The 25193-nt window shown below is 31.6% G+C and overlaps 1 protein-coding gene across 2 annotated transcripts in view; it reads left to right on the top strand.

Annotated features, from left to right (window-relative positions):
- LOC145328106 (putative phosphorylase b kinase regulatory subunit beta) overlaps nucleotides 1-25193 on the top strand; it is a 43604-nt gene that overhangs the window by 10679 nt on the left and 7732 nt on the right. Inside the window, exons 16-26 of one of the 2 annotated variants that reach the window (XM_080171676.1) lie at nucleotides 31-119; nucleotides 660-838; nucleotides 19725-19834; nucleotides 20236-20325; nucleotides 20742-20833; nucleotides 21242-21347; nucleotides 21779-21882; nucleotides 22231-22414; nucleotides 23179-23288; nucleotides 24247-24366; nucleotides 24791-24943. In XM_080171676.1, coding sequence (XP_080027802.1) covers nucleotides 31-119; nucleotides 660-838; nucleotides 19725-19834; nucleotides 20236-20325; nucleotides 20742-20833; nucleotides 21242-21347; nucleotides 21779-21882; nucleotides 22231-22414; nucleotides 23179-23288; nucleotides 24247-24366; nucleotides 24791-24943 — 1337 coding nt within the window. Of the gene's footprint in view, nucleotides 1-30; nucleotides 120-659; nucleotides 839-19724; nucleotides 19835-20235; nucleotides 20326-20738; nucleotides 20834-21241; nucleotides 21348-21778; nucleotides 21883-22230; nucleotides 22415-23178; nucleotides 23289-24246; nucleotides 24367-24790; nucleotides 24944-25193 lie in introns of both variants that reach the window. The other variant, XM_080171675.1, reaches the window with a different exon arrangement.

Here is a 25193-nt window from a genome sequence, read left to right as displayed (position 1 = left end):
CTAACATTTTTCTTATTAAAAAAAAATTAGGCTCAGACACCAACAGAAGTGGAACCTGTCCAAATTTGGCCACCTTCTGAGCTGGTCAAAGTGTTTACGCTCATGGGTAAATGTCCAAGGTACCAAGATTTTTTAGATTAAGATAAAAAACGGATGACAACATCCATAAAAGTTTAGCTCTGAAACAGTAGGACAAACGAACATTAACACTTAAAGAGTGTCAGAACTGAATAATCAGAATATAAATGTAAAAAAGTCGAAACAAAATTGCAAGTAAATTTGTTAAAAAACTACCCAAATACTGGATATTGTTTAAGGATATGCTTACATTTTTAGGACTTGAATATAGAGATGTTTCGCTTATGACATTGTACTTTGTTGTCCTTGGAATCAGTATTCAAAATATCAGATAAATCGAATAATTATACCAACAAAAATTTTTTGTTACCTATAAAAGTTAAAAATCAACATGTTTAAAATGGAAGTACGGACATTCTAGTAACAATTATAGAGTTGTTACGCTTTCAAAGTCGTACCTTACTATACAGGAATCACCTTGCAAAGTTTGGAATCGATAGGACAATTCTAACCTGTTCAAAGTTTTTTTCAATGATAAAATATTCCTTATGATATTATACCTACCTACTTTTTGTTTTAAGGCTTGGATTAAAGGGACGTCCCGAGCGTCCTATCGGCTGCCTGGGCACCAGCAAGGTGTACAGAGTCATGGGGAAGACAGTGCTGTGCTATCCGCTCATATTCTCTGCCAATGACTTCTATCTGTCCCACGATATTGCTCTGCTCACTACCAATATCAGATCTGAACTACAGTTTATAGGTAGTTAGATATTGCATATTTATAAGGGTTTGTGCTTTCTCTCAAAGTGCCTTGCAAACTCATTGTGATTAAGAGGGAGGTCATTTTCTAGTAAATCCCGTAAAGGTGTGTGTTATAAGGCCTAAAAATAGTAGTAGAACGATACCCTATTAGTTTTTAAATCTGACAAGTAGTGACAAAACCTTGTCTAATCTGAATTTTGACAGGTTTTCCTCAGGTTTTAATCTGCCCGCCCCTCATCAATCAACTCTGACATTTGATTACATTTCGTCAGATTGTAATCTGACGAAACCTGTGTTTTTGCGCAAAAAGGTACTAAAACTCAGATTACTCAGGATTTGCCGCCAAATTTTTAATCTGTCAGGGGGGATTTCAGGTTATAATCTGACGAATCTGACTCAATGTGAAATAAGTTCAGGTGATTAAGATCGTAATCTGTGATTAAATTTACCCTCAAAATTTGCCCAGTTAATCCCTTATCTGACATTTGATGACAAACAGTCATACTCTAACCTGACATTTGATGACAAACAGTCATACTCTAACCTGACATTTAATGACAAACAGTCATACTCTAATCTGACAATTGATGACAAACAGTCATACTCTAATCTGACATTTGATGACAAACAGTCATACTGTAATCTGACATTTGATGACAAACAGTCATACTTTAATCTGACATTTGATGACAAACAGTCATACTGTAATCTGACATTTGATGACAAACAGTCATACTGTAATCTGACATTTGATGACAAACAGTCATACTCTAATCTGACATTTGATGACAAACAGTCATACTGTAATCTGACATTTGATGACAAACAGTCATACTCTAATCTGACAATTGATGACAAACAGTCATACTCTTATCTGACATTTGAAGACAAACAGTCATACTTTAATCTGACATTTGATGACAAACAGTCATACTCTAATCTGACATTTGATGACAATCAGTCATACTTTAATCTGACATTTGATGACAAACAGTCATACTCTAATCTGACATTTGATAACAAATGGTCATACTCCTAACTGACTTTTAGTGACAAACAGTCATACTCTAATCTGACATTTGATGACAAACAGTCATACTCTGATCTGACATTTGATAACAAATGGTCATACTCCTAACTGACTTTTAGTGACAAACAGTCATACTTTAATCTGACATTTGATGACAAACAGTCATACTCTAATCTGACATTTGATGACAAACAGTCATACTCTAATCTGACAATTGATGACAAACAGTCATACACTAATCTGACATTTGAAGACAAACAGTCATATTTTAATCTGACATTTGATGACAAACAGTCATACTCTAATCTGACATTTGATTACAAACAGTCATACTCTAATTTGACATTTGATGACAAACAGTCATACTCTAATCTGACAATTGATGACAAACAGTCATACTCTAATCTGACATTTGATGACAAACAGTCATACTCTAATCTGACAATTGATGACAAACAGTCATACTCTAATCTGACATTTGAAGACAAACAGTCATACTCTAATCTGACATTTGATGACAAACAGTCATACTCTAATCTGACATTTGATGACAAACAGTCATACTTTAATCTGACATTTGATGACCAACAGTCATACTCTAACCTGACTTTTGATGACAAACAGTCATACTCTAATCTGATATTTAATGACAAATAGTCATACTCTAAACTGACTTTTAGTGACAAACAGTCATACTCCATACTGTCTTTTAGTGACAGTCATACTCTAAACTGCCTTTTATTGACAAACAGTTATACTCTAATCTGAATTCATGTGAAAAATAGTCATACTCTAATCTGACTCTTAATGACAAATAGTCATACTATTTATTTAAACAAATAATAATTCTGATATTTTGATTTTAATAGCAATAAATTTTACAAAATTAAAAAATATTTAATTAAAAAATATAAAACTATAAAATTAAATGATGGTACTCTTCAAAAGTTTCTGGTTGTTCTAGTTGTGCAAATGGGTCAACAGAAGTAACTATCATAAACGATTTTGTACTTATGTAACAATCTTTTAATTAAGTTATTCTATTGAAAATTGTCTCTTTCTTGGTTTCTCATTTCTTTGTTTGTGTGGTAACAGCATCAAAAACTGTTCATCAACAATTTAAAAATAAGTTATGATGTAGTTTTAAGATTTTCAAAACCACCTCAACACCAGATTAAAAAAAATAACAACCTGACATTGAAGTGATTCTAAAATTTTGTGTTAAATTAATTTTTGACAATAGGTATACTAATTAGAAATGATTACAAATCAACATATAATATCTAAAGGGATAGTTGCATAAAGTGCATTAAAAAAGTTTGATGGCAAGCATAAGTTACAAAAATACCATCTAACTTATATAATTTTCAAGTCTTGATATTTTTAAAACTACCTGGTAGAAAATTGAAATTATTACAAATGTATGTCCTCTAGATAAACTATTGAACATAAAAAATATGCAGTTCACTAAATTCAAGTTTAAATGCAATTCTTGCAACTACCCCTTTGATGCAAAAAATAAGGAAAAATTTAATACTATTAATTAGATATCTATGAATATTTGATTTCAACATTCAATTATTTAAATTACACAATTTATTAAACTAAATAATAATAATATATCAGAAAAAAAACTAAAAAACACAGAATATGCAACAATATTTTTTGTTTTTGTTAATGTAGCTAAGATCAAGATTTAAATTGTGATATATTTTGAAGTAGTTTCTATATTTTTTTAATATCCTCCCCCCCATAAAGTTTTTTGTCTCTTATTTTGAATGTTAGATTTACAAAATTTCTTTTTAAATTACACAAATATGCAACCTTTACTGTAATTTTTTTACTCCTAGCTGTCACCAATTTTTTTGCACGAAACACAAAGTAACATTTATTATAATCCTACTAAAACCTTTTTTTAAATGACTCAGTACTTATAATCTAAAGTGTTCTTCTAACTTTTACACAATTTTTTATGAAAATTTTTAAAACTTTCAGTCTGTATGTTTGGCATGTAACATCCAATCAATATTTTTAAATAATATTCAAAGATTTTAAGCCAACAAATTAGAGATTATAGAACCAGTATAATTTCCAGTCCAATGTCCACTCCCTCTGTGGTTTATGCAAATAACTTGATTTTTATATAACACAAAAATTTAACCACAAAAACGATTATCTAGAAAAAAAACTAACCGGAAAGGATATCTAAAAAAGACAAACACAAAATATTTTCTCCAACTATTTAAATTTAATATAGTTTTTTTAATATATTTTTTTCCTTTTAAAACTTAAACTTTACTATCTATCTATTGAAAGTAACAATTCATATATTTGTTTCTCCTTATATAAAAGTAACAGGATGTCTATATGAGAGTGTCAGTTTGTCTGTTAATACAATGGGATCTCTCTAACTGCTGAACCAGTATGGTTCTAATTAACAATGTAGCTTCTCATAGGTCCTGAAAAGATGTTTTTTACCTTTTATTTATAAAACTAAAATTTAATATTAAGGGGAGTTGATTCGTCCCACCCCCCCCCCCCCCCATTAGAGGCTTTTAGGGGTGTACCCGCTAATTAGAAACAAAATACAGGGAGGGAAAAACCATGGGCATTTTAATACACTATTTCCCAAAGTTTTATAATAACCTTTCCTTGTTCTTTGTCTCGCCAGCTCTAGGGATATTTATTGTATTTTTATTGATTATTTCATAAAGTTGAGTGTTCAAACGTTTTAACCAATTATTTCAATCCACAGATGGGTTAATTTTGTGTATTATCATTGGAGATATACAACAACTTTTATATCGGCCCTTGCCTTATTCCTTTTGATCCCTGAACAAAATAGCAATATTTAATGATACTCAGGGATCCAAAGGGATAAGACAATGGCAGATAAATGGATGTACATATCAATGGCACACAAAATTAAACCTTCTGAAGATTAAAATTAGTGGTTGAAACATTTGAACACTAAATTTAATAAATCAACCAATCATAATTTGGTAAAAGTTGTTAAACCAACGAATGAGAAAACATTATCATAAAACTTTGGGTACCAGTGTTATAAACAGCCCAATGTCAAAGTAGGGAATAAGTAAGTACCCAAAGTTTAATCACCACATCGTCCAGAGAGAGAGGGAACATTGAGCTATTTATTACACAAGTTTTTTAATAACGTTTGCTCATTCACTGATTTAACAACTTTCGGGACTTTTACTAAAAAAATTGTGTAAACAAAAAAGTGGAAAATCTACCCGCCTTAACATACATCTCCAATGATGATGCACAAAATTACCCCTTCTGTAAATTATAATTAGTAGTTAAAACGTTTGGAGACTCAAAATGAGTAAAAAAGTCCCTAAAGTTGTTGTGCCAATGAATGAAAAAACGTTAAAGATTTAACAGGAATTCAAGGGATAAACCAATGGACAAAACATTTAGTCATATCCCAAATGATGATAAACAAGATAATCCTACTGTAGAATAAAATTATTGGTTGAAAAATTTGCACTCTTCTAATGTAGAAAAAAATCATTCAAAATTTAATAAGAAAAACCTGTACGTATTTTCAACCGAAGATAACTTTGGGTGTCAGCGTAATTTAAAGCCTAATGTCCCCTCCCTCCCTGGTCAAAGAGAGAGGGAGGAGACATTGAAATGTATATTACAATAATACCAAAGTTTTAATTCATTCGCTCAACACTTTAGGTACTTTTATTAAATTTGATTAGTCAATCAATATACCAGCAGTGTCCAAACGTTTTAACCAATAATTATAGAATTTAGAAGGGGTATTTTGATGTATCATCCATTGTTTTATCCGTTTTATCACTGAAAATGTTATACGTCTCTGAAAAGCAGGTGGATTCTAATCTGTGAAGGATTAATTTTAGTATTAATTATAGACAGTTGACCAAGGATATTGGTCATCTTTTAGCTAAGCTACTTCAAGTAAGAGCATCATCTAAAAATCAGTATTAAAATGAATATCAATATCTCTCAATTTTATAAATGCACCTCAGCCCCCTCCCCCCCTTATATTCAACTTTCCAAAATTTCACCTAAACATATCAAAGGACACTTGAACTAATTGATAAAAAATAAAATGTATTAAATGGATGTGTAGACTTTCTGATAACATTTATAGAAAAATTATGAAAAGTTTGAAATGGATAGAACATTCTAACATGCATAAATTAATAAAATATAACCATTATGTATGGACAAACAGACCCTAACTATATAAAAAGCTTCTCTTTTGACGAGAAAACATACAAAAGCGAAGCTCCAAAATTAGTAAAACCAGGGAAAAGGGATTGGATTCTGACAAACAATTCTAAGTGAAAATTTCCCCACAATCTCCTTCCCCCTTTTCTGCTGTTCTTACCCACTTCCCTTCAGTTACATCAAGAAACAAGTTTTAATTGGCCAACTCTATGCCAAAAAAAATATTTATCAAAAAAATTTTATATTTGTTGATTATCAATATGATAATTCTAGCTAGCCAGACCGACCCCAATTATACAAAGTCGCTTTAAAAAACCCAGGGATTTAAAGTTATAAGACAATGGCTGATAAATTGATGTACTTCCCAATGATGATACACAAAATCTCCGTTTCTGTAGGTTAAAATTATTAGTTGAAACGTTTGAACTTTCAACTTAATGAAACAACAAATCAAAATTAACTAAAGAGCCCAAAGTTGAAAACATTTTTCTAATAATTTGAGGACTAGTGTAGTAAACAGCCAATTACCCCTCTTTCTCTGAAAAAAATAGTATAGTAGTTGGGGAGGGAGGGTACATTGGGCTGTTTCTTACTTTATAGTCCCTAAAGTCTTATGATAATGTTTTCTTATTTGTTGCAAACTTTGGGGACTTTTTATTGAATTTTTATTGGTTGGTTCAGAAAGTTGAGTGTTCAAACGTTTCAACCAATAATTGTAATCTACAGAAGGGGTAATTTTGTGTACCATCATTGGGGATGTGCATCAAATAATCGGTCATTGTCTTATCCCTTTCGATCCCTGAAAAGAAGTTAGCTATGCATAAGTAACAATTGTTAAAACCCTAAGCTTTCCTATAATTCTGGTTGGTCTATCCGTATGTCAGTTCAAAACGCATAGCTCTTTTGAATAATTTAAAAATGTCATAATTGTCCTATCGAATCCAAACTTTTCATGATGATTCAAACAGTTAGGTACGATCTAAAAAGCGTAGTCTTAAATGCGTTTTTACTTTATAAAGATGCATGCTTGTCATTCTCGTTCAAGGGCGTGCAAGCATATTTAAATAGGGAGTGAGGAAATAACGAGTTTGAAAATACTAGACTTTGCAACATTAATAACAAGGATGACAAAATCCACAAGAAACAAAGCCTAAAAACTTATTATATGAGAGGATGGTCAGCTGATATAGAAAAGAAAAAAATATTAAATAAATTTTAGTACCAATATATTTAAGGGGTCAATTTTAAATATTAGCATCGCCCACTTAGAGTTACTGACGAACTGATGGACAAAGATAATAATCATAGAGTAGCTTTGCAAAAAATAGAAGTGGAAAAGAATTTTAGTACCAAATATTTAAGCGGTCTATCTTAAACATTAGCATTGCCCATATAGAGTTACGAACAGACTTAAGGACAAGGATAATAATAGAGTAGCTTTGCTAAAAATAGAAGTGGAAAAAAGTTCAAATTAATATAATACTCGACTATATAGCTGTTAAAATGATACCATTGGCAGACATATTATCGTCAATCTATTTTTTCAGGGATATTAGTTAAAGAATTAATTTAAATATCTTCAGGGAGGAGGGTAAAGTACCCAAAGTTTTAAAATCACGTTTATTTATTCGTTGGATAAAAACTATACTTTTATTAAACTTTACTTATAAAGGGATGACTACCCCCCCTATCAAAAAAAGCTTGGACGTCCTTGATACCATGAGTTTTTAGGAGGTAATTAGGATAGGTCTGTACATCCGTAATTAATAAATTTTGTCCCATTGCAATGCATTAATTTCAAGCTTTGCACGATAAATAGTTGGCTGGTTTTGCTGTGCTATTTATTGTTGAAATTGTACTTGGTTAGAATTAGTATAGCTAGTTTTAAGTGCACTTTTATTTCATTTACTAAGTATATTTGCGATTACTTTTATTTAATGAAATCTTCCAATTTTTAACATGTACAAAACGGCCTGCTTAATTGCTTCAAGATCCATGTCAGATCTATATAGGAAATAAATGTCTATAAACGAGCTCAAGTTTTCCAAGGAATATATGATTAAAACTCATAGTGCTCCAATAATCCATAATAAACTCTCATTACCCAGAACGATAAGACCCATTATTTTACTTTATTAAAAATAAATTCATTTTTTTCATTTCATGTTGCTATTTACCTTATATTGATGTATTTAATTTCTAATCATAAAAAAGAAAATTTAAATTTATAATATGATAAATTTAAGAAAACTATGTTTTAAAAGAATTCGATTTTGGCGACATTTTATGTGTTCAAATATTAAACTAAAATTGTAATCATCATCATTAACCCTTTGGTGATGGTAATGTAAAGAAAAAAATATAATTCAAAAAAATCTTTTAAAAATCATTTAAATTATTAAATATTTACATTCTTTTAGAAAGTAATGCCGGGTGAGGAAAATAGATTTATTGAGAAATAGATATGCATATAGAAAACTAGCCAATAGGGAGATAATTTTATCGAGCCAACTCTAGTAGCTATATATTATTAAAATAAGAAAGATATATTGCTGCGCTATTAAAAGACGTATTTCTTTTTTTTAGAAATAATTACATAACGCTATTGCTATGTTAGTATGGATAGGATTTGATAGTTCTTATTAGACTATCTATTTAAAATATTTTGCTTCGCTAATCATGAGCATAATTTTCCTTATTAATATAAAATTGTCAGCTAGATTTTCTGCAAGAGAGGGAGAGAGGGAATGAAATATGATTGGTTGGTTTATTAAATTGAGTGTCCAAATATTTTACCACTAATTGTAATCTACAGAAGGGGTAATTTTGTGTTTTAAAATTGGGGATGTACATCAATTTATTGGTCAGACTCTTATCCATTAAGATCCCTGACTATTTCAGGACATAAATACAAGGACGTCCAAGCTTTATTTTTTTGGAGGGTGGTTAAAAAGAGGCCCTTCTAAGGTCAGAGGGGAGAAAATTGGGGATCTAATGTACTTTCAAAATTTGTTTAGGGGAGGGTATATAATAGTTAGTTTTATGTAGCTGCACATCTTATAGACAAAAGAAAAGCTTCACTACTTAGAGATAAATTGTTCATGGTAATAAATGTATAGATAGATTTCATTATAAAGCTTTTCTATTATTAGTGTCAGTCCGTCCATACGTAACTGATAGCTTTTTCCGTTAATATAGGCAAATTAAAATTGTACTATCGATTTCAAACTTTGCATGATTATTCCTGTAGTAGTTAGGTACGATTTAGAAAGCGTAGCAACTCTATAATCGTTACCAGAATGTCCGTAAGTTCATTTTAAACATGTTGATTTTTTATCTTTTTTTAACAACATAATTTTATTTAATATAATCATCCGATTGATCTGAAATACTGATTCCTAATACAATAAGGTACAATATTATAAGCGAAGCATCTTTATAATCAAGTCCTAAAAATGTCAGTATGTCCTTAAACAGAATTCTGTATTTAAGAAGTTTTGTTACAACAAGGATGACAACATCCATAAAAGCGAAGCACTGAAACGGTAGGACAAACGGACATTAACAAATGTATAATGTCTGAACTGAATAATCAGAATATAAATGTATAAGAGGCGAAGCAAAATTGTAAATATATTTGTTGAAAAACTGCTTGATACAGGACATTCTTACATTCTTAGGACTTGATTATAGAGTTGCTTCGCTTAAATATTGTTCTTTGCTGTCTTCGGAATCAATATACCAAAAATCACATCAAAAATTTGTTTTTAAAAAAGTAGAAAAATCAACATGTTTAAAATGGACGTACTTTTTCTAAATCGTACCTAACTACTATAGGAATCACCATGCAAAGTTTGAAATCGATAGTACAATTCTAACATGCCTAAATTAACGAAAAAAAGCTATCTATCTCGGACTGACGTACGGACGGACGGACCGACCCTAATTATAGAAAAGCTTCGCTTTTAAAAATATACATATAATTTTGTCAAAACTTTTATATTTATATTTTGTAAATTCAGTTCTGATACTCTATAAGAGTTAATGTTCGTCTGTCATACCGTTTCAAGGCTTCGCTTTTATGGATGTTGTCATCCTTGTCACTTTATAAAAATGCATGTTTATCATTCTTGTTAAAAGCGACGCTATTCTTATTATATCAAAAACCAATGTCTGGGAGGTGTATTACTTGAATAGTGTCAGAACTGAATTAGCAGAATATTAATGCATCAATACAAACAATGTTGTAAGTAAATTTGTTGCAAAACTGCATAAATAGATGATACTGTTTAAGGACATACTTACATTTTTGGGACTTGTTTATAGAGATGCTTTGCTTACAACATTGAACCTTGTTGCATTAGGAATCAGTTTTCAAAAAATCAGAAGAATCGGATAATTTTAACGTACAAAAATTTGTTGTCAAAAAAGTTAAAAATCAACATGTTTCAAATAAACGTATGGACATTCTGGTATTGATTATAGAGTTGCTACGCTTTCTAAATTGAACCAAACTACTACAGGAATCATCATGCAAAGTTTGGAATCGATAGGATAATTCTAACCTGTTTAAACTAACGAAAAGAGCTAACTCTCTGTGACTTACGTATGGACGGACGGACCTACGGACGGACCGACCCTAATTATAGAAAAGCTTTGCCTTTAACAAGAAAGACAATAACCACAAGAAACAAAGCACAAAACTTATTATTATAGAAAGGATTGTCGGCTGATACAAAAAGAAGAAAATATTAAATAAATTTTAGAACTAAATATTGTTTTATATATATAGTTTTTATAATTTATTTAGGTTAGCTTAGTTTAAGTAGGTTTAGGTGATTTTCCTGCAGGGTTAGAGCCCCCCATATGGGCTAGAAAAGGGGAAAAGCTACTGTGAAAATACAACGAAACACCCCTTAAGAGGCATTGCCACGAAAGGACTATACCCCAAATTTTTAAACGGTCTATCTTCAGTATTAGTTAACAATATTTCATTGTCCTCATAGAGTTACGGAAGGTCTGATGGACAAATAGAATTATAAAGAAAATTGTAGTGTTCTAAACAATTATTACTTAATGTCATTCCAGGGATAATAGGGGATAAGACAATTGACGGCATAATTATATATGTCACTAAAGATAATAAATGAACAAAGTTGAGGGAGGAATGGGAAAATATACAAGTACCCAAAGATTTAAAATCAAATTTTTATTCGTTGGATTAAAAACTTTAACAGAAATGGTGATTAGTTATGTTTGTCTTATCCCTTAAGATCCCTGACAAAGTTTCCCCTTCTGCAGTTTAAAATTATTTTATCTAAAGAAGGGGTAATTTTGTACATTAATTTATCGGCCATTGTCTTATCTCTTCAAATCCCTTCTTCCCTGGAAATAAATTGATTATAAATGGTTAATTTTCTTGCCCCTTCCCGTTTCTATACTTTATTACCACAAACCCAAGCCAACTCATTTCCTTCTTAACCCACAAAACGTTTTTGATTATTATGATAATTACACATATTTTAAACAAAATATATAAATCATTTACTATATCATTCTTACCTCTCAGTTTGTTTTTTTAAAAACCATGTTGGCGATTTCTAATTTATGTATTTTTTTCTTTTATATTGCGATAAATTGAATCATGTTTAAATTTTGCTAAATAAACAATTAAAATTCAAAACTTTTAATTTCAGTATTTGAATCTAACTGTTTAAAGCACTATTTAAATTAAAATAAGAATGATTTGAACCAATGAACTTCTAGGAATTTCTTATTCTATTGTTTCTATTGATAAACTTTTTATAACTTAACACTTAATACACTGAATCTGAGCATCAAAACTCGCGTTATATCTTCACATAGTCACCTGTCTCTCAAAACTGACCGAAAGAATGGCTGTGGGCACGCCAGTTCACTCGCACACACACGCACTTACACAAACACGCGCGCACATTCACACATACATACACACAAACACATATTCTACAATGTCTATAATACAATGCAAAGTAGAACGATGTCTCTCTGTCCGTCTGAAGCTTAAGATCTAATCAACTAATAATCCCCCACTAAAAAAATTTTGTTTTTTACTTTTTTCTTTTTAAATCTAAAATACAAAAAATTAGGTTGATCAAACCTCTTGGGGCAAAGCCCCTAGAGGTTAGGGGCGAAGCCGCTAGAATAAATATAAACAAACAAAAAGATTTTCTTTAGTTTTTAGAGTGATTAATGTATTTAAAGATTTCAGTTAAGATGTATATATCTATAATGAAAAATATTAATCATTATCAGCATAAAGCTTACGATCTCGCAAACCGCTGACTTCTACCTGCTATTATATGGTTATTGCAGAAAGACAGAATAATTTAACTAGTATTGATCCAATACTGTATCCTTTGATTTTACGAATTTTAATGTATTTTTTTCAGGGATAAGACAATGGCCGAAAAATTGATGCACATAAATCCAAATAATGATACACAAAATTACCCCTTCTGTAGGTTATAATTAATGGTTAAAACATTAGGACACTCGAACAATAAACCAACCAATTACTAAGTAATAAAAGTCCCCAAAGTTTTGTGCTAATGAATGATAAAACGTTATTATAAACCTTTGGGGACTAGTGTAATAAACAGTTAAATGTCCCTTCCTACCCTTGTATGCACCTCATAAAGTTTTAACAGGAATTCAAGGGATAGGTCAATGACAATACATTTATTCATTTCCCCAATGATGATAAACAAGATAAACTACCGTAGAATGAATTTATTGGTTAAAATGTTTTAAATGTACTAGTTTAGAAAAAAAAACATCCAAATTCAAGTGTTTGAGCCAACGGTAGAATACTTTGGGTACCAGCATAATTTAAAGCCCAATGTCCCCTCCCTCCTTATTACAATAATACCACAATTTAGTAGTACGATTTCTTATTCATTCCCTCAACATTTTGGGTACTTTTATTAAATTATGATTAGTCAATTAATATTCTAGCAGTGTCCAAGCGTTTCCACCCTACTTTAGAATAAAATTATTAGTTGAAAAATTTAGACTCTGCAAGTTAAGAAAAAAACAAAATTTAAGTGTCTGAGTCAACAAAAATTACTTTGGGTACCAGCATAATTTTTAGCCTAATGTCCCCTCCCTCCTTGTTACAACAATATCAAAATTTCATAGCACAATTTCTATTCGTTTCCTCAACACTTTTATCAAACTTTGATTAGTCAAGTAATATACTAGCATTGTCCTATCCCTTAATACATGTATTTACAGATGACCTTGAATAAAAAAGGTCACTTTAAATGTGTAAAAGTTTTTTGAAAATAGGTTGATTCTAAGCTGTGAGGGATTATTTATAGTATTCATTATAGACAGTTTACCAAGGATATTTATTTAGCTTCGCTTCTACAAGTAAGAGCATTCTTTAAAAGTCAGCCCGCTCCCCTTTTTTTAAAATTATAAAATCTTTTTTTCAAATGAACATTTAAAAAAGACTTTTTTTCTTATTTTTGTTGTGTGTGTTTTATCTTGTTTCTCTATCCCTACTTAAATAAGGAAACAAGAATGAAAATAAATTAAATAAAAGCGAAGCTCCAAAGCAATAGGTCATATGAACAGTTGCTCAGGATATAAATTAATAGGATAAATAATTACATCATAAAAAATGGTTGTCAAAAATGTTAAATAAAATCAGCATGTTTTAAAAGAGATGTACAGACTTTCTAGATTGGTTTGCTTTCTTAAGTGTACCTAACTCTTACAGAAATAATCATGTAAAGTTTCAAATCGATACAACATTTCTAACATGCCTAAATTAACATTAAGACTTATCATTTATGTATGGACTGGACATACATACCCCAATTCTATAGAAGCTTCGTTTTTAACGAGAAAACAAGGATGGTAACTTACAAAAAGCGAAGCTTTAAAAAAACAGTAATAATAGCCAGGGATCTAATTACTTTATGTTTTCCAGTTCTCTGTTATATTATAGAGAATTTAATTAATTTTTTCGTCCATTGTCCCTGTTTACAACCCTTACTAAATACCCAGGCTCACTCATTGGTCATCTTAAAAACGTTGGGTACTTTTATTGAATTTGTTAGTTTCAAACCTGTAGGGCCAAAAACAAATAATTTCCATCTATAAGAGTGTTAATTTTATTTATCATCATTGTGGATGTATGTATACATTCATTGTCTTATCACATATTATATATTAAATTTTTTCTTATTCGATTTCGGTACTTTTATCGAAGTTTTAAAATCAACAGGGACAAGACAATGGCTGATAAATTGATGTACTGCCCCAATGAAGATACACAAAATATCCTTTCTGTAGATTACAATTAGTGAATGAAACCTTTGGACACTCAACTAAATGAACCAATCAATCACAATTTAATAAAAGTCCCTAAGGTTGTTGGGCCAACGAATAAGAAAACTTTTTAAAAGACTTTGGGGACTAGTGTAATAAACATCCCAATGTACACTCCCTCTATGAATTATTATACTTGGATTTAAATTAAATAAGAATGACATCATCCATAGTTGACAAAGCACATAAATATAATAAACAAACGTCGTACATTGAGCAAATCAAACCCATTTCCTCACTAACAACAAGTGGATGTATCATGTTCTTTTTTTGCGTTTGGACCTGAGTTAATCCTTACATAAAAGTAACAAGATGATTTTCTGTTTGTACCAAAGAATCTAGCTGGCCACTTGACTGCTATTATTCTTCTTTAAAATATGGCTTCACGTAGGTCCAAGGTCCTTCCAAAAACTCGAACAGATGGACAGACAGACGGACATACAGACGGACATACAGATGGAGAGACAGACAGACATACACATAGATAGACAGTAAGACAGACAGATAAATGGAATGACAGACGGATAGACAGAACGACATACGTACATAATGATGGACAGACAGACAGACGGACAGAAAACAGATGGACAGAGAGACGTACAGACAGAGATATGAACAGACAGAAAAATAGATAGACAGACAGACAAACAGAAACACAGACAGATTGACAGACAGACAAACAGAATGACAGGCAGACAAACAGATGGACAGACATACGGACAGACAGAAGGGGAGAGAGATAGAAAATGTTTTAAATCTTATAATTTACAAACATATGGACAGATAGACGAACATACAGACAGAGAGACTGACAAAGAAATAGACAGAAACTAGTTTAAATCTTAAAATTTACAAACATATGGACGGACAGATGGATGGACAGATAGACAAACAGACAGATAAATGGATAGACAGACGAACAGACAGACATACAGAAGGACAGACATACAGAAAAACATACAGATGGACAGACAGACGGACAGACAGATGAAAACTGGTTTAAATCTTATAATTTTCAATGTTTATATCTGTTGAAAGGTGTAATATGGCAGTGTGGTTTGGGGCAAGATTCATATCTTACTCCCTCCTTATTAATGAAAAAAATTGAGAATGTCATATCCTATTTAGTGACAAGCAATTGTCCATTTAAGAATTTTAGACAATTTTTTTTTTATGGTATGAATGACAGAAAAGACGAATAAACAGTGTTTAGATGTACAAATTTTCATATGAATTATCACTGAAATTTCAGCTGTCTTCATTTAATAACAGCCGAGAAAATCACATTTCCTCACTGTTCAACTGGTGTACAGATATAAAAAGTGAATAATAGAGTAGCTTCCATACGGATGAATTACTGAGTAGCTTCATTTCTATAAATGAGATACAATAGCTAGATAAAGACACATAGGTAAAAATCTTGATCAAACAAACTGACAAAATACCCTTTTTAGTAGCAAGGCTACTGTAAAATTCACTTTATTTATCTGTTGTCCTGTCCATCATTAAGTCATTATGTAACAGTCACTATGGGAACACTGTGATTTTCTCGGCTGTTATTTAAGGTAGACAGCTAAAATTTTTAGTGAAGATTCCAAGGCCTGTGCCCATCTGTATTCATATACATTTTATTTTCGTCTGTCTGTCACTAATGCTTGAAAAGTCAAAAAATACTTATTTTTAACCCTTAACGGTTGGGGGGGGCATTCATCACCCACCCCTCCGGTTGATTACGTGGCTTCAAAATTAGATAAAATTGTAAATAAATCTTAATTTATACAATATGTCTTTTGTGTATAAGGTAGTCACCTAATTTTTTTTTTGGCAAACACTTAGATATCAATGAGCATCTGAGAAAAGTGGTGTGTAAGGTAGTCACCTAATTTTTTTTTTGGCAAACACTTAGATATCAATGAGCATCTGAGAAAAGTGGTGTGTAAGGTAGTCACTTAATTTTTTTTTTTGGCAAACACTTAGATATCAATGAGCATCTGAGAAAAGTGGTGTGTAAGGTAGTCACCTAATTTTTTTTTTTGGCAAACACTTAGATATCAATGAGCATCTGAGAAAAATGGTGTTATGACTGTTTGACCGCTCCATGACTGTTTTGTAGGACCGGTTTTTTGTCCAGCTTTTACTATAGACATATATCATAAATATCATGGCTTCTATTACAGCTAGAGACCAAAAAATTTTTGTGGTAAATTCTTGAGTAAAAATAAAATTCTGTGAATAGTAAGGTCATTATTATTTGACCACTTCTTGATCATTTTTCAATTTCCTACCTGTAATTTTGCTGTTTGTAAGCTGCCAGGTGCCATATTTCAAAATAGCCTTAGACCAGCCCATTTTTTTTAGTCTTTTGTTGTGATAAGATACAGAAAAAAAATATTAAAAGGTGCCGTCAAACCGCTGTAACCACCAAATATGGCAGTTTCCATTATTTGCTGTTTTTCGGCCATTGTAAAAAAAGTTAATTGTTTGTTAAAAAAATTAAAATTCCACCTAAAATTTGGTATTCCTAGCTTTAAAATTGGCAGCTCTACAGCTGTTTTAATATTTAGCGGCTGGCTGCTAAAAAGCGGCTATGGAGTGGTCATACCGCTATAACTAGAAAAAGTAATTTTCTTTAAAAATGCACATGAAGCACCAGAAATTTTTTTTATGTCTCTATCTGTAACAGAAGTCAAGATAGAGGGAGGGGGGCCTTTTAAGGTGAGAATTGGGGCCAATCTGTAAGGGTTAACAATGTTTCAGATTTGGTAATTGCCCAGACTCTGACTTTATGTCACAACAAATGTCATATATGACTTTTGGTAACAATGTGTCAGATATGGTGATTGCCCCAACTCTGACTCTATGTCATTAAATGTCATATCTGACTTTTGTTAACAATGTGTCAGATATGGTAATTGCCCAAACGACTCTATGTCACTAAAAGTCATATATGACATTTGGTAACAATGTGTCAGATTATATAATTTCCTCAACTCTGACTCTATGTTACTAAATATCATATATGACTTTTGGTGATATTGTGTCATATTAGGTAATTTTCTCAACTCTGACTCTATGTCACTAAATGTCATATCTGACTTTTAGCAACAATGTGTCAGATTAGGTAATTTTCTCAACTCTGACTCTATTTCACTAAATGTCATATATGACTTTTGGCAATAATGTGTCAGATTAGGTAATTTCCCCAACTCTGACTCTATGTCACTAAATGTCATATATGACTTTTAGTAACATTGTGTCAGATTAGGTAATTTCCCCCACTCTGACTCTATGTCACTAAATGTCATATATGACTTTTAGTGATATTGTGTCAGATTAGGTAATTTCCCCAACTCTGACTCTATGTCACTAAATGTCATATATGACTTTTAGTGATATTGTGTCAGATTAGGTAATTTCCTCAACTCTCACTCTATGTCACTAAATGTCATATATGACTTTTAGTCAAATTGTGTCAGATTAGGTAATTTCCCCAACTCTGACTCTATGTCACTAAATGTCATATATGACTTTTAGTGATATTGTGTCAGATTAGGTAATTTCCCCAACTCTGACTCTATGTCACTAAATGTCATATATGACTTTTAGTGATATTGTGTCAGATTAGGTAATTTTCTCAACTCTGACTCTATTTCACTAAATGTCATATATGACTTTTGGCAATAATGTGTCAGATTAGGTAATTTCCTCAACTCTGACTCTATGTCACTAAATGTCATATATGACTTTTAGTAACATTGTGTCAGATTAGGTAATTTCCCCAACTCTTACTCTATGTCACTAAATGTCATATATGACTTTTAGTGATATTGTGTCAGATTAGGTAATTTTCTCAACTCTGACTCTATTTCACTAAATGTCATATCTGACTTTTGGCAATAATGTGTCAGATTAGGTAATTTCCCCAACTCTGACTCTATGTCACTAAATGTCATATATGACTTTTAGTGATATTGTGTCAGATTAGGTAATTTCCCCAACTCTGACTCTATGTCACTAAATGTCATATATGACTTTTAGTGATATTGTGTCAGATTAGGTAATTTCCCCAACTCTGACTCTATGTCACTAAATGTCATATATGACTTTTAGTGATATTGTGTCAGATTAGGTAATTTTCTCAACTCTGACTCTATTTCACTAAATGTCATATATGACTTTTGGCAATAAAGTGTCAGATTAGGTATTTTCTCCAACTCTGACTCTATGTCACTAAATGTCATATATGACTTTTGGTGATATTGTGTCAGATTTGTTTGCATTGCCAAAAATGAGAAAATAACCTGACATAATGTCACTAAATTTCAGATTGAAATCTGAACTTTGGTCAAATTTTGTCATATCTGAACTTTGGTAAGAAAGAGTCATATTGAGACAGATTTAAATCTGAAATCTAGTGACTGTGGATTTCTAATCTGACCGAAAAGGGGTAAAAACTACTAGGGATAAGGTGCTCTATATATTTGTATTTCCTATTGAATAGAACAATAGGGAAGAAATTTTTTTTTTTTTTTTTGATAACCGTACCTGGAATATCTTGAAATTTCTATCAAACGCTTTGTTTGGCTCAAACTGACACAAATAAAAAAAATATAATTATAATAAATCAACCTGTAAAGAATGACTTCTTCCTTTGTTTAATGGTATAGATTGTTCTTAACCTTTACCTTGTACCTATAGAAAACATTATTATTATAATTATATTTTTTTAAATTTTTGTCAGTTTGAGCCATACAAAGCGTTTGATAAAAATTTCGTATTTTTTAAAGATATTCCAGGTACGGTTATCAAAAAAAAAAAAAAAATTTCCCTATTGTTCTATTCAATAGGAACACAAATATATAGAGCACCTTATCGTTCTACTACTATTTTTAGGCCTTATAACACACACCTTTACGGGATTTACTATAAAATGACCTCTCTCTTTTTAGTAAATTGGAAAATACAAAAAATATAGGGATGTTTTTTTTCTTCTGAGTTTTAAAATCCCTTCGGGGCTACCCTGTATCCAATATTATCGAACCTAATATAACCATTTTTTCCTATTTATCTTCAAAACTAGTGTAAAATCTGTTTTTATATGGGTAGGGAGGGGACATTGTGCTCTTTATTACATAAGTCCCCAAAGTAAAAATCATTGTTGAGGACGTACATCAATTTATCGGCCATTTTATTTTCCCCTTTTGATCCCTGGATTTAGTGCCATCCAAGTAACTAGCTAACTTTTCAGGTAAATGCTGGAGACTGTCAGGCCGGCCAACTTTCTGTGTCATCATATCAGAGGATGATATGAGGGATCCCCAGTTTAATGAAATGCTCAACCTTCTCTCAGAATTTAAGGTAAATTCAAAGTAAAAAAATAGAGGGGGCACGACTTATATGTAACTCTAAGGACATACTTTCATTTTAAGTATTAAATGATAGAGATGCTTCGCTTTAATATTGGACCTTGTCCTAGAAATAAAAAATCAGACATGTAGGATTATCATATAATAAAAAAAGTTCAAAATCAGCATATTTTAAATGGACTTACGGACTCTCTGGTAACGACTGCAGGGGTTTTACGCTTCCCAAATCGTACCTATTTGAAATAGGAATCATCATGAAAGTTTGAAAGGACAATTGAAATATGTAGCAATTAACAAATAAGCTATTCGTTATGGACAGACCAACCCTAATTTTAGAAAAGCTACCTAGGTATTTAATATCTAAAAGTCAATGAACAAGCAAATTATTTTCAGCTGGGCCAATATGGAGGTGTAAAAATCCGTCTTGGAAGACTTCAAAATCTCTTATCATCTGCCTGCATTGAACACTTGGATTTGCCAGAGGTATCTAAACATTTTTGTTGTTGATAAAGTAATATGTTTTTTTTTGAATGCAGCTAAATATCCCAGAAACTCCTGGTCTGGATTGATTGTACTTTTCAGGGAAGCTTTATAAATGTCTTTGTATGGTTTTTGGGTATTTTTCCTATTATCTATAATATGATATGATACATGATTTTTTAGTATGGCTGAGAACCGGTTCTAATTTAGTGCATATTAACCGGTTTTGAAGCCATACTGGAAAGTAGGTGAAAATATTTAAAAAGGTAAAAATTGACAACTGAAAAGTGGGGGAAATACAACAGTATAGATTTTCAATAATAATAAAATCACCAAAGTATTCACAATCGAGAGGGGCCATAATTAACATGCCTCATAGTAAAAGGAATCGTAATAAAATAAATGTTTTTGTCTAGCAGGAAACTGAGGTTCCAGAGATAAAGCCAGTTAAAGAAAATAAAAACTTGTATGCTGGTTATCAGAGCCTTACAGATATACCCAAACAAAGCAGGTACAAAACAATTTAATATTGTATCAAATGTCTTTCTTAAGTCTAAAAAACACTAATTAAATCTTGTGCAAATCATATTTACTCTCAGAACTCACGATGATATACGTCAAAGTATCTTTAGAAGGGATGTATTCATTTGTCTAAAATTCTTGGGTCTTTATCCGGACTTTCATCGATTGGCATTATCTCAGCTCCTATAAGAGCTAGAGTTCTACAATTATTTTGTCATTGTTTACTTTCTTAGTAAAAAAATATCCGACTGTAAAAACATCGGACGATCTTTTGTAACCTTCAACTTTTTCATAATTTATGCTTCTTAGGGGGTCAACTTTTCTAATATCAATATCTTACTTTAAAGGGGAAGAGCAATTAGAATACCAGATTATATAAAAACCCAACTAATTTTAGAATTGAGGAAGAATGGAGAGATTTTGCCACTGAGTATAAAGCCAAGCCTAGCTATGAAATTGTTGAACTCATTGCCAACACAAACCATTTATTTGGAAAAATCCAGGTAAAAATCCTAATCAAAATATTTTCAGTCCATGTATATAATGGATATAGGATATTATACGTGGATATGAAAAATTGTTGTTAATTTAGTTTGCTGACATGGAAATCATATATTGGTCAGTTCAATGTCTGTTTGTCTGTAGGGAAGGGATCTAAAGGGATAAGGCATCTAAAGGGATAAGGCAATGGCCGGTGAATTAATGTCATTTATGATGTTTATACAAAAAATACCCCTTCTGTAGGTTACATTGAGTGGTTGAAACGTTTGGACACTTAATTACAACTTCATGTACCAACCAATCAAAATTTAATAAAACGTTATATATAACTTTAGGGACCAATGCAATAAATGCCCCAATATCCCCTCTCTCCAGGGTTTGTTTGTCTTTTTTTTTATGGATGATTTTGTTAAAAATACTTTTAAATATTAAGCTGTGTGGTATTCTGCTAACAAGAGAAGGGCCTGACTTCCCAATTGGAGAAAAATCCGCTAAACAAAGAGTTGAAGAACTCAGCAAAACAGCTGCTATTTTGAGGTAGGAAACTTTTGTTTAAATGATATAAAGATCTCTAAAAATGTTTTTATTTTGATCTTTCACTATTCTTACATATCGGAAGTTTTAAGTATTGTTTTGAACGACGAATAGTTATTTTTTGCATCGTGTTATAGACAGCTTTCCGCGACTAAAACCAGTTTTGTTAGCCCCAAGGAGTCGAATTTTATGATTGATGAACCGCTCCTAATCCAGGGGATATTAATCGGTTTGGAAGCCATACTGGAAAAGATTCTACTGTTCTTTTTAAAACTTATATATTATTAGATTGATTTTGCACGATTGTTATTGACAAAATAATGTAGAAAAAATATTTAATTTTGTATTTAGATATTGGTCTGCACTGCGGTATGCCTCAAGCCTGCTGCGCAAAACAGTCGACTCCCTGACCCCCTATGCCACGGCTGTTATTGTCAATGGAAAGTCATTGTGTGTGGGCACAATTGGAGTGGCTACAGAAACGTTCCAGGCCCCCATGACACCTAAAGAACTCAATGATGCCATATTTAATAAGGTAGGATTAGAAGCTTTGTAGTGAAGGACATAAGAATAGCCTAAAACCTTCCTAAAGCATAAATCATAAAATCAAATATTCTAAAACCATGCTAAGACCTATGTGAATCTTCCCTAAAATGAAGAACTCAACCGTTTCGGGCACCCATGATTCCTAAAGAGCTTAAGAGTTAGGATTAATAGCTTTGTAGGGAAGGGCATGAGAATAGCCTAAAACCATCTTAAATCTTAAAAATAGAATATTCTAAAACCATGCTGAGACCTATATGAAACTTCCCTAAAATGAAAAACTCAATAGGTTCAGGCGCATATGACACCTAAAGATCTCAATGATGCCATATTTAACAAGGTAGGACTAGGAGTCAACTAGGGTCTATGAAAATAGTCTAAAACTATGCTAAGACTAATATTTAAAAAAAAGAATAGGCTAAAACCATTCCAAGACCTATGTGAACTTGTGAAGCTTTCCTAAAATGGAAAACTCAATTGGTTCTGGCACCTATGACACCTAAAGAGCTAAATGATACTATCTATAATACAAAGTAGAATGATGTCTGTCTCTGTCCCTTAAGATCTCGGTAACCACTGAACCAATCAGATCCTACTCTTCAGGGAATATACCTACTGGTCCTGTGTTGGTTTTAAGCTATTTTCTTGGGGAATGTAAGTGGAGCTGTGCTTCAATAGGAGATAATTTATATTGTGGAAAACTTATTTTAATATCCGCGGAAAGCTGTCTATAATATTAATAAATAACTATACTAGGTATTTCCGCACAGTGTAAGTGGAGCTGTACTGCAACAGGAGATGATTTTATACTGTGGAAAACTAATTGCAACAAATCCTGAGCTTTTTGTGGGCATTCTTGTTCTAAGGTCAGATTATGATTTAAATTAATGATATGTTTCAAGTGAAAATGAACAAGGATGACAACATCCATAAGTGGCTGAGCACAAAGAAATCATGGACAAACATATAAAAAGATATATAGAACAGATGTTTAGTTCTCATGACATTAAAAACATGAGAGGTAATATGCAATTATTTAAAGCAAATGAAGAAAACTTAAAAATTAACATTTATTGATTTTAACCAGAGGCTGCTATTCAGTCAATCAATTCCATTTGAAATTGCCGAAATTTAATATATTTTGTTGGAGAAAAACTTTTTTATTTGATGTAACTAAAAGGGAAGTGGGTAAGAAGGGGGGGGGGAGAAAAAAAAGGAAGGGGGTTGAGGGGAAATTTTCACTTAGAATTGTTTGTCAGAATCACATTCCCTTTTCCCTGGATTTTAACGCATTACTGAATACTGACAGAAGAAAAAAAACAATGTATAGATTAGATGCGCATATGTCATAGGAATCTTCATTAAACATATCAGCTATCTATCTTTATAAGTTTATATAGCAGCCGAAAAAATTAAATTTCCTCCATAGCGTTATGGACTGACTGACTGACGGACAGACAAATTGAGTTATTGAGTAGCTTCGCTACTTATGAAAAAAACTTATAAACTAGCGTTTTAACTCCTTGTCGACATCTCAAAATATGATTTGAAAAGTTCAATGTGTACTAAGAGGTAAAGAAACATTGAAAATACACTTATAAGCTTATAATGATGTTTCTGAATGATAGGTGTAAAATATACGTGGATATTATGACAGGGGAAAAATTGTCGTCAATTTAGGTTGCTTACATGGAACTCATGTATTACTCAGTTCGTTCATCCATTAGGAGGGGAATGGATTGGGTGTTGCTGCCCGCTGCGAATTCAACTTTATTAGAGAAACTGAAAATCTGATGCAAATAATGATATATCTATTTATTTAAGAATGGGCTGGCTTATCCGAGCTGTAGATCTGTATAAATCCTTCACGATGCCGGATGTTAAAAATACCCTGGACAACCTGCCACCATCCAAAATTTGGAGTCTGGTTCATGATATGCTCAGGTTTGAATTTCATTTCAAACACTTTTATTATGTCAAAACTACAAAATATTATTACAATGTAATCAGGGATCTAAAAAGAAAAGACAATGGCCGATAAATTGATGTACATCTCAAATGATGATGCACAAAAATAACAAATAATAAAAATCTCTAGATTAAAATTAGTGGTTAAAATGTTTGGACACTCAACTTAATGAACTAACCAATCTTTTAAACTAGTGTAATAAAACAGCTAAATGTCCCTTAATATTTACAATGTTATCAAAATCTTAGTTCTATATTTTATTAAAACATTGTGATAATCCAATTATAAGCATTGTTAAGTTCTTAATACTTGTTTTATTTCTTTAAAATGTATTCCCTTCTCTTAAATTTTTAGTCTTTTATTTTTAAAAGCGATGATTTTCTATAGTTATTATTTTAGGGACACAGCTAACAATTCTGAGGTAGAACATCCTCTAGTGACCAATCTGACAGATTATCAGATCAAGCAGCTGAACGGTTGTCTGCTCAGAGTTCCAGATAACTTCTATTCCTCCATCTGGCAGATTCTTACCAGATGCCCTGGTGGTCTCAGGTTAGATTTGTCCTATCGATTTCAAACTTTGCATTATGATTCCTTAACTGGTTTAGGAAGCGTTGCAACTCTGTAATCGTTACCAGAAAGTCCGTACTTCCATTTAAAACATGCTGATTTTTTTTTACTTTTTTGAGAACAACTTTCTGTTCGATATAATTATCCTTTTCATCTTGAGAAATACGAAACTCAATGGATATACCGAGAAAGTTTGTTGTAAAATTAGCTTGCTAATATGGACCTCAATGAT

Source organism: Acartia tonsa, chromosome 9 (genome assembly GCF_053477335.1).
Source record: "Acartia tonsa isolate MP-2025a chromosome 9, ASM5347733v1, whole genome shotgun sequence".
Lineage (NCBI taxonomy): Eukaryota > Metazoa > Arthropoda > Copepoda > Calanoida > Acartiidae > Acartia > Acartia tonsa.
The sequence above is the reverse complement of the archived record's forward strand: the minus strand, read 5'-3'. Positions and strand labels throughout refer to the sequence as shown.